Genomic DNA, 10138 nt, shown 5'->3' on the forward strand with positions numbered 1-10138 from the left:
CTCTTGGACGTTAATCCTGAGTCCAGCTTTTTTAGCTTCTCTTTTCAGCACAGCCGTTAGCTCGCAGAGTGATCGTTGAGTAGATCCAAGCAATGAAATCTGCAAACTGTCTTCCATCTCTTCGCTGTACACTGAGGTCACTGTGGGTGAGTGGACGTCGCATGATAAAATCCATGATGAGGAGAAAGAGGAATGGTGACAGCACGCAACCCTGCCTCACTCCAGTGTTGATGTGGGAGCCCCGCTCCAAGAGTGTGGCAAAAATAAAAAAAAGTTATACTGGGGAGTTTTGTAAATAGCATCTATCCCTATTTACACTTAGTGCAAATAGCCACTGCCTTAAATAAAATACTGCTATTCACTAATCAGCGACAAGGACCAGAAACTGTTCATTTTGTAAATAGAATTACAGAGTGAACAACACTGAATACTTAAGTTATTTTCTGCATAATAGATTCACTCTAGACTTTGTGTAGCAATACTTTTCTACTGTGTAAATTTTAACACTTCATCTTTATAAATTCATCAGATTATTGACTATATTGTGACATAATTAGTGCTTTTGTTGTAATGTTGGCGAACTTGGTGAAAAAACCTTGCTAGGTGTATTGTGCTATAGGTTAACCGAGACTTGTTACAGCACTTCCATATTATTGCTGTTTTGTTGTTCTCATTTGGAAATCACTTTGGATAAAGGCATCTGCTAAATGCCTAAATGTACATGCAAATGTAACGTAACTTTATCTGACCATTGATCGTGACTTGATCGTGACTAAATTGTGAAAGTTGCATGAGTATAAACACAAACACTGAAAGAGTGTCTTTTTGATTTTAAGTGGTCTCACAAATTTAATTTCTTCATTTTAAACCAATTTTTAGTTGAACTTAGTCAAGACTATAAACTATATTCAAACCTGTATTTTGATTATGCATTATTATTGCTATTTAAGTAGAACACAGTTTTACAGAACTGTACTGTACAGTCATAAGGCAACAAATAGTGTTATTTTAGCTCATTTTAAAGAAAACTGAAAATACAGTATTAATCATATTTCAGTGTATGCTACACATATTTATTTCAGTGAAGATGTACATTCACCATTTGAACATACCCTCATTTGTTGATGATGTGCGGTAGATTTTAAAGCAGAGCAGAAGTGCAGATCCAGATGCAGTAATACAAAGAATCAACACCATTGTGTGTGAACTTGAGAAACCTTAAAGAAAATGCAGAAATCAGTTTTTAAGAGAGCACAGCACTATTCTTCTACACATTTATTGTTTATTTATATCCATGACTCACCCAGTCTCTCCAGTTCTACAGTTACACTGCCTGATAAATCTCCAGCAAACACTTGACACGTGTAAACTCCTTGGTCCTCAGTTCTGACACTTTTCAGTCTGAGAGAGAAGTTTACTTTGGGGATTTCCGCAGTGAAGAGCTCAACTCTGTCTCTGTATTGCTCATCTGATGCATCTGATAAAGTCTTGTTGCTTTGGTAGAGCAGAACCAGAATATCTCCATCTTCATCGGTTTTCTTCCATGAAATCTCTTCAATTTGTTCAGGTGGGATGTGAGAGTCTACAGAGCAATTTAGAGTGGCGTCCTCACCCACAGAAGTTGATATGGAGCGACTCGATCCTGATACTAGCAAACGCTCTGAAACAAGCAGTGTAAATAACACAATATGAAATATATAGTATAAAGTTTAGTTGTAATATTTCTATAGACCTATTTTAGTTGTTACTCACCAACATCTTTTATTTCAACCACAGTTTCTCCAGACTCTTGCTGAATATAAACATTACATTTATACTGACCCTCATCTTCAGCTCTTAGTTTGTCCAGACGGAGGGAGAAGTTTCCATGTTGAATCTGATCTGTAAAGAAATGAGCTCTATCCTGATAATCCTGCTGCTGGGCTTCTGTTTGACTCTTACCATCCAGAAACAGATGTACCAGAGTTTCTGAGTCTGGTCTTCTCCATTCCACCTCCAGATTCTCCATTGCTAAGGGCTTATCAACAAAACATGGCAATATCACTGAAGATCCCAGAGGAGCAACCAGAGGACCAGAGGGACCGTGCACAGTCAACCCTGCGGCAACAGAGAGAGATAAATTATTTCACATTTCTTTTATTGGATTTTTTAGCACATAAGAGAATAAGAAGAAAGATGGGGATTAGCTTAAGGGTGCTTGAGTTCGTTTGCTCCCCCCTCCCCCTGCCCCCGCTGGACTGCGTTCATATTATTTTATGGCAGCGGCTATTTGCACTAAGTGTAAATAGCGATAGATGCTATTTACACCAAGTGCAAATAGCATATTTTTTTAGTGACAGATGCTATTTACACTAAGTGCAAATAGCGATGGATTCTATTTACACTGTTAAAATAGCAAGATTTTCTGCTATTTATACTACTTATTGCAAATATTGGCAATTATCTGCACCTCAGTATTGTAGTACATTATAAAACAGTATGCAATAATAACGTACTGAGTGTAAATTATCATTTTAATTCAAATTTATTAAATGGATGCCACCTTATTTTATTTGGGTCAGAACCGCGGTTCGTTTGCGTCATCAAGCTAGCGGCTGTTTATCCCGTTGCTTAGTAACGACGGCGTGGGAGAAGGTGGCAAAATGCATAAGATTGCTCTCTGCACTTTTATATATTTACGTTTTTGAACAGTTCGTTTTGTTTACAACGCTTCAGTGTATAAAGCACTTATGTCTGTCTTACAAATGTACTGCAAATGCTCTAAAGATGGCTGAAAGCGAACAGAAATTAGACATACAGCTTTCTGCTTGCTGCGCGTCAATCACGCTCGTCAGGAAAGTGAGTGAAACACACACAAACACACATTTTTATCAAATAATACGGCATTAATAGCGGTTCACTTCCGTGATTTGGTACGATTGCGTTCACATCAGCAGCGAACCATACCAGAGTTCACTTGAACCATACCCCAGACCAACCTTTTTAAGCGGACTCGGGTACGGTTCGCAGGTACGCACCCGACGTAGGAAGACAGCGTCCACATCATCCAAACGAACCGAACTCTGACATCAATCGAACCCGGGTGCGCACCAAAAGTGCTAGTGTGAAAGCACCCTAAGTGTCCAGAGAGTTAGCCATTTCGCTATATGTGGAGACATACACGGAAACGAAATGTGCCTCACATGACCTAGGTTCTACATACAGTATAGGCATATAATAATATAAAAAAACAAATGTATACATAACCTATATAAATTTACATAAAACTATATAACCTATGTAAACGTATTGTCACGAATCCTGGCCATGAACTTCCATTTACTCACCACCAGAGGTCACTTGCTCACCACATGAACTCTTGCACTACACTAACTGTTGCAAGCCACCTCAGACTACAATTCCCATCATGCCTCATACCTGGGACTGATTGCACTCCAAACCTGCACCTCATTAACACACACACATATAAGCCATTCACACACAGCACCTCACTGCGAAGTCTTGATTTGCCCTGGCTGTCATTTCTGAGCGTTATTACCCGTGTTTTGTTTTGTACCTCTCGACCCTGGACTGTGTTACGTTGCTGATTATTCTCTGCCTGCCCCGACTTGGATTTGTTTATTGGACTTTTGATTCTCGCTGCCTGCCTCGACCTTCTGCCTGCTTTCTCGACTCTGTCTCTGCCTTGCCTCTATTGCTCAGTTTGCTGGTGATTTACCCTGCCTGTTTGGGGTGGGAGTGTTAATGTTTCTGGTTCAGGATGTACCGGTTTGATGGGGTTCAGAGGGGAGTGGGGTGATTGGAGTTGAGGGCTCTCACAGCCTGCGCGAAGCAGCTGTTGAGCAGTCTGACAGAGCAGGTTTGGATGCTCTGGTACAGTCTTCTTAAGGGCAGGAGCTGGAAGAGACTGTGGGAGGGATGGGTGGGGTTCTTCACAATGCTGGTGGCTAGCATCGTGCAAGGAAATGTCCAGGATGGAAGAGAAAGAGGTGCCAGTGATCTTAGCAACTGTCTGCTGTAGGGTTCCCTTATGTTTAAGGAGTTGCAAAATTGATTTTCAAATTCGAGCTGGCTTACTTCCCCGTAAAAAAATAAATAATAAATTTGTCTAAATATGTAACAAAACAGTTATCTTAAAGTAAATTGGAACATGGAGAGAGATAAATTAAATAAAAAATTAGTGACTTTCAAAAACCTTGTGATCAGAAGTTTTATTATATATGAGAAATCAGCAAACAACACAACTGCTGAAAACTGTATACATCACAGGATGAACAGGTGATGAGTAAAACAGGAGAGATATACCTAAAGCTGGCCGTCTTTACTTTACTGATTTTAAACACTATCCCCCGGTTTCACAAACAAGGTTTAAGCTAGTCCCAGATTAAAATGCATGTTTGAGCGGTCTCAACTGAAAATATCTTGCTCTGAAACATCTTAAAATATGTCAGTGTCATTGTTCTGTGTCAAGATGCACACCTTAATGTTTTCTTCTAAGGCATTTTTGTAAAAGTTGCTTAAATATCTTAATTTAACTAAGGCCTAGTCCTGGCTTAAGCTAAGCACCATTTGTGAAACCGGGCCTACGGAAGAAGGAACGTGTGCTTGACACTTGAAGCTTTTGACTGATACTGTATGTTTTAATTTGTACATAATTTATTCTGTGCTTTTTCTTTAGAATCAGCATATAGAAAGAAAAGCTATGTACATACCATCAGATATAACAGGAACAATAGCCACAAAAAAGAACATAAGCAGGTCCATGTTGAGCTGAAGTTTTGTCAAGTTATCTGTCTCGATCATCAGTGTGTCGGTCAAGTGTGCGATCAGACACATGAAGACGAGCTGTTGAAACATGTTTTACTTTTGTTTTGATTTTAAGGAAGAGATTTGTGAAACTGCATCTAATCCAGATAAACCTGTTCTAATTAAATGGTATACTATGACTATGACAAATGTAATGCATCTGTAAAGGGAGCTGCCCGAAACTGCACTCTATTACAACCCGAATTCTGGAAATGTTGGGACGCTTTTTAAATTTTAATAAAATGAAAACTAAAAGACTTTCAAATCACATGAGCCAATATTTTATTCTCAATAGAACATAGAGAACATAAATGTTTAAACTGAGAAATTTTACACTTTTATCCACTAAATGAGCTCTTTTCAAATTTGATGCCTGCTACAGGTCTCAAAAAAGTTGGCACGGGGTCAACAAAGGGCTGAAAAAGCAAGACATTTTGAGAAGATTCAGCTGGGAGAACATCTAGCAACTAATTAAGTTAATTGACATCAAGTCTGTAACGTGATTAGCTATAAAAGGGATGTCTTAGAGAGGCAGAGTCTCTCAGAAGTAAAGATATGCAGAGGCTCTCCAGTCTGTGAAAGAGTGGATAAAAAGATTGTGGAATACTTTAAAAACAACATTCCTCAACGTCAAATTGCAAAGGCTTTGCAAATCTCATAATCTACAGTGCATAACATTATCAAAAGGAGAAATCTCTGTGCGTAAGGGAAATCTCAGCCCGTGCCATCTGCAGATGCCACCTAAAGCTTTATCATGCAAAAAGGAAGCCATATGTGAACATGGTCCAGAAGCGCTGTCGTGTCCTGTGGGCCAAGGCTCATTTAAAATGGACTGTTTCAAAGAGAGCTGGAGGTCCGGCTACATACGGCACTGCGGCCGGAAGAACTGCGGAGAAAAGAAGAGCCGAGTGAGGTTTTGCTGCGGTGAGAACTGGGACGATGATGGTGGAGAGTGAGGCAAGATCGGGGCTTTGCTCGATCTACTGGCCGCTTTGCGCCTGGAGTGGATTTAGGAGTGAGGCTAATTTCCCAGGCTAATTTGCAGTGTAACGAACAGATCACATGTATCCGCTTTGTTTGCCCTCCGTGAGATTGGTTCGTCAGAATAAATCAGCGTTTGCTTCAGGCTTAAATACTGTCCACTTCCGATCGGAGAATATATTGGAATGGCCGAATGAGACGAGGATGTCGGTTGAGGTGAGGTTAAGCCTCGGCATTGTGGAGAGCGTGTGGCTGGTGGAGCGGAGCACTGGCTGCGATGAAGCCTGGTGCTCGGCGGTGGTGACTGACGGAAAAGGAGTGAGCCTAGAGCTTGCAGATTGAGATGGAGGATACGAAAAATCCCCGGTCCAGGTTCTTTCATTTTCCAGAAAAAGATGCGTCTGTGATATGATAGCAAAGGAGCAAAACCGAGTGCTCATAGAACAGAGGTGAGTTGGCTGTATATATATATATATATATATACACCTGATGTGCTTGTTAAGGTGATTAGCTGACGAGCTGCACCTGGGCCAGACTGATTATCTGATCGTGCTCCTCCCGAACCTTGTTAATGAAACATCATATGTTGAAGTAGATTCGTCTCTTGTCGTTTCTGAGAGAATATGTGCTGTTAATGCAGCGGGTTTTTTTAACTTTCACTTTCTGTATGACAGAAGTTAAGACGTTCACCGGTATAACTATTGCGCAAAGTTTGCACGTTGCTTGTGTGATATCAATCGGCTCTCCTTTATGGTTTAAAACAGAAATATTTCCAGTATTGCGACGTAACCGCAAACCCCCATGCATATGATTCGTAAACGCAAGGATACATGAAAGAGGAAACAAATTGGTATGCCACGCTGTCTGAAACATGGCTCTATTCTTGTGAGCGCTGGTCTGTATATCACGGATCAACTGCGATCTGTTTAAGCCCTAATAGCCTATATGACAGATCAGAGCAATCTTTTATTTACTAATTTAACATGAAATCGTCAAATTAGTGGGTCGCGATGGGGACCTCTGATCTAGATGATGCGGCAGTCTCTGTTCGCAGAAGTTCGCGTCTGGCCAATAAAACGCCAACTCTACTCATCGCAGATTGGCCCGCTGAGAAAATACTTGCTACTTTACATAGCCAAAATATTCAGGCACCTCTGGGGATAAATCACAAAGAACTTTAAAAATTTCTCTTGGAAAATCTCTCAGAAATTCCTCCAAACCCATCAACTTCAACACCATCCAGCGGCAGGAAGGTCACTGCGAAAAGAAAGCACAGTTCCCGTTCCACTAATGCTCCTGTTCCGAAAAGGAGAAGTACCGAAAGATCCGACAACATTTCCCAGGTTCAGTCGGCAGAGGATCCCATGATGACAGCCCTCCAGAGCATCCAACGCTCCCACTCCAACCTTGACGCCAGGATTCAAACACTAGAAAATCTGCCTTCTTTTTCGATCTGGAATTGTTGCCGCGCAGGTCTCTAGCTATGGCTATTCCAGCTCCTGCCACTGGAGCTCCCCTCTTTCCACCAGCCGCTGCCATCTCTCCTCAGCTGCGGGTTCAAATTCTAGCAGACTGTGGAGATATATCTGTACTGTTAAAAGATAACAACCAGAGACTGTCAAATAGTTTAACCATGCCTGAGTTTAACGTTGCTTTTGGTGTGTTTAGAGATGTCATCTGTGAAATGTATCCAAATCGTAAGGCCGAACTGGACACTTATCTTGCCATAATTTCAAACCTTGCAATGACCTATGGCGGTACTATTTTTTACGAATATCATAAGTCTTTCTCGTCGAAATCTGCCATGTACATTCAACGGTTCAATCAAAGACTGGACTGGACTGTAGTAGATTTGGCTCTGATAAGCAGACATTTTACCAATCATCGCGCCTTGTCTTGCTCCCTATGCGGTTCCTTAACGCACACTCCCTCGTTATGCTCGAGATCCGTTAAACCCTCTACTTCATCCGACCGCTTACCAAAAGAAGATGCTGAAGAAAAGCTTACCCCTATGATCCATACTCCCATGTGTTATCATTTCAATGAAAGTGTGTGCAGGTTTTCTAATTGTAAGTTTATTCATGCTTGCGGTTATTGTGGAGACGGGCATCCCAAGTCCGTGTGTCCACGAAGAATGCGTGTTGTGAAAAATAAAGAATAAAGCCTTCTACGCCTGTCAATGTTCCTGAACTCGACAGAGCATTAAAGAAGCATCCTAATCGATGTTTTGTGAATTATTTGATATCTGGACTTGTAAAAGTTTCTGGCTGGTTTAACTCTCCTTCCCAATAAATCTCACGTCTGTAATTTTCAGTCAGCTCTTAAAGAACCCGAAGTAGTCGACAGTCTATTGGCTGAAGAGGTTGAGAAAGGATATATGATCGGAGCCTTTGATAGCTCTCCTTTTCCTGTTTTCGAATCAACACAATAGGTGTAGCTACAAGGAAATATTCGGGGGAAAAAGTGCTTAATTATAGACCTGTCAGCTCTTCACAACAACGAGCATATTCCTAGCATGAACAGCTTGATTCCATTGCCCAATGTTTCTCTGTTTTATGCTTCGGTAGATAATGCTATTCAGTTTATTAAAACAGCTGGGATGGGCGCTTGGCTGGGCAAAGCTGATATCGTTGATGCATTTAAAGTCATGCTGCTTCACCCGTCTCAGTGGCACCTTTTCAGTGTTCAGTGGCGTGAAAAAATGTTTTTCTCTGTCAGACTTACATTTGGATGTCAACATTGCTATTATATGTTCATATATCATGCCTTGTCATCTAGATAAATAAATGCAGCCTTCCTCTATTAAAAGTCAGATTTCAGGCATTCAGTTTCATCTAAGATGCTTGGATCCTTCCGTCTGCAGCTTGTTGGGACATCCCTCTATTCGTCTGCTACTTGACGGCATTAAAAAAGAAGCACCAAAAGGCAACGACAAGCGCATTCCACTTACTCTCTCTCTTGTTCAAAAATTAGTTTATAGACTAAGACGGGGTACACGTTTGGAGGCTGTGTTTCTTTGTGCTTTTTCTGGTTTTCTCAGGGTGGGGGAATTCACTACACATAACAAATATTTGAATCCTTCATATGATCTCACGGTGTCGGATGTCACTTTCAAAGAGCTGTATTTGACAATTTCCCTTAAACATTCCAAGTCTGACAAAGAATCTAAAGGCATTCCAGTTGTTATTGCTCGTACTAATACAGCTTTTTGTCCTTTTTTATTCCATGTCCCGGTATCTGAATTTTCACCCTCACGCTTGTCCCGATGAGCCTCTATTCTATTCAAAGACATTTTAGATGCGCAAAGATCTATGGAATCTATGTAACTGCTTCTCCTTCTCTCTCATGACTGCTATAAAGGTTAATATTGCATTTAATTGTCCTCGTGTTTTCTATCCTGTTTTGCCACTTCAGCAGCGGAGCTTGATGCAGGGTGCATGCTTCCCCGACCAGACTACCACTAGTTTACACTAGTCTGTAGTACACAACATGCTTGTTGTAGCGAATTTGCTGCCACTAAGGGTGTAGCTTCCCCATTTAGATTCATGCTATTGTTATTTGACTACAGCAACATGCTAGTTGAAATTATATTGCTTCAGCTTGGGCACACACACACACACCTAAATGAAAGAACAAAAGTTGACAAAAAGAATGAATCCAATATTTAGTGATAATATAGCAAAATGAGAGATTTATAAGCAATTGTTTGGAGTCTGAACACCACAAGTGTGACAGGAGTCCGAACACAACCAGAGGGTTAAATAAGGTATTTACTTTCTTTCTTTGCATCACGTGTGTAGACAGTTGCTCAAAAATATTCCTTAATTTGAGTCAATTTCATTTGAGCAGCAATATTGTGGTTAAAGGACGTCATTTAATTTGCATTCTTTTTTATATGGCTAAAGAATGAGTGCTAAACAAGCTATAGTTTTGCATTATGCATATAATTTCGGATTAGTGACACACAGATAGGATGCAGTGAATTATCCCAAATAATTATTTAATGGAATGTTCAACAAACGTGTATATATGCAACACATTAATAGGTGTTGAAGCAAAAACAAACACTTTTATCAATACATAGCAGATTTATCTTCATAGTAACAGAAACAAGCATTTTATGTAAAGTTGCTTTGAAGCTATGTCAGAAATGACTGTCGATGTAATGTCCATATTGCAGAAATGTACAGTTTTCTAATAGAGGTCTGACCAAACCTGCATAAATGAAATATTATGATTTATTCCCACATGTATTTATTTTTAGATTTATTTATTCATTTATTTAGACTTTTGCGTGTGTAACATGTAAATGAGGAAGGTGGTCCTTGTGTAGCTTCAGTGCATCATTGGT

At 40.3% G+C, this 10138-nt stretch overlaps 1 protein-coding gene across 1 annotated transcript; it reads right to left on the reverse strand.

The window, feature by feature from the left end:
- Nucleotides 1–1047: 1047 nt before the first annotated feature.
- On the reverse strand, nucleotides 1048–4816 carry LOC306856549 (junctional adhesion molecule-like). The gene is made up of 4 exons (XM_079395898.1): nucleotides 4713–4816; nucleotides 1753–2097; nucleotides 1304–1660; nucleotides 1048–1217 (listed from the first exon to the last, which is right to left on the reverse strand). The coding sequence occupies exons 1-4, from the start codon at nucleotides 4801–4803 to the stop codon at nucleotides 1096–1098; spliced, it is 915 nt and encodes a 304-aa protein (XP_079252024.1). The 5' UTR covers nucleotides 4804–4816; the 3' UTR covers nucleotides 1048–1095.
- Nucleotides 4817–10138: the final 5322 nt, after the last annotated feature.

The sequence above is a fragment of the Barbus barbus genome, assembly GCF_936440315.1.
Source record: "Barbus barbus genome assembly, chromosome: 3".
Taxonomy (NCBI): Eukaryota; Metazoa; Chordata; class Actinopteri; order Cypriniformes; family Cyprinidae; genus Barbus; species Barbus barbus.

Bases quoted from the DNA above. Each gene is read 5' to 3' on its own strand.
- LOC306856549 (XM_079395898.1), bottom strand. From the start codon at position 4,803: ATGATCGAGACAGATAACTTGACAAAACTTCAGCTCAACATGGACCTG. The intron at 2,098-4,712 runs GTATGTACATAG...CTGTTGCCGCAG, and splicing joins TGTTCCTGTTATATCTGATG to GGTTGACTGTGCACGGTCCC. The intron at 1,661-1,752 runs GTGAGTAACAAC...TGCTTGTTTCAG, and splicing joins GGTTGAAATAAAAGATGTTG to AGCGTTTGCTAGTATCAGGA.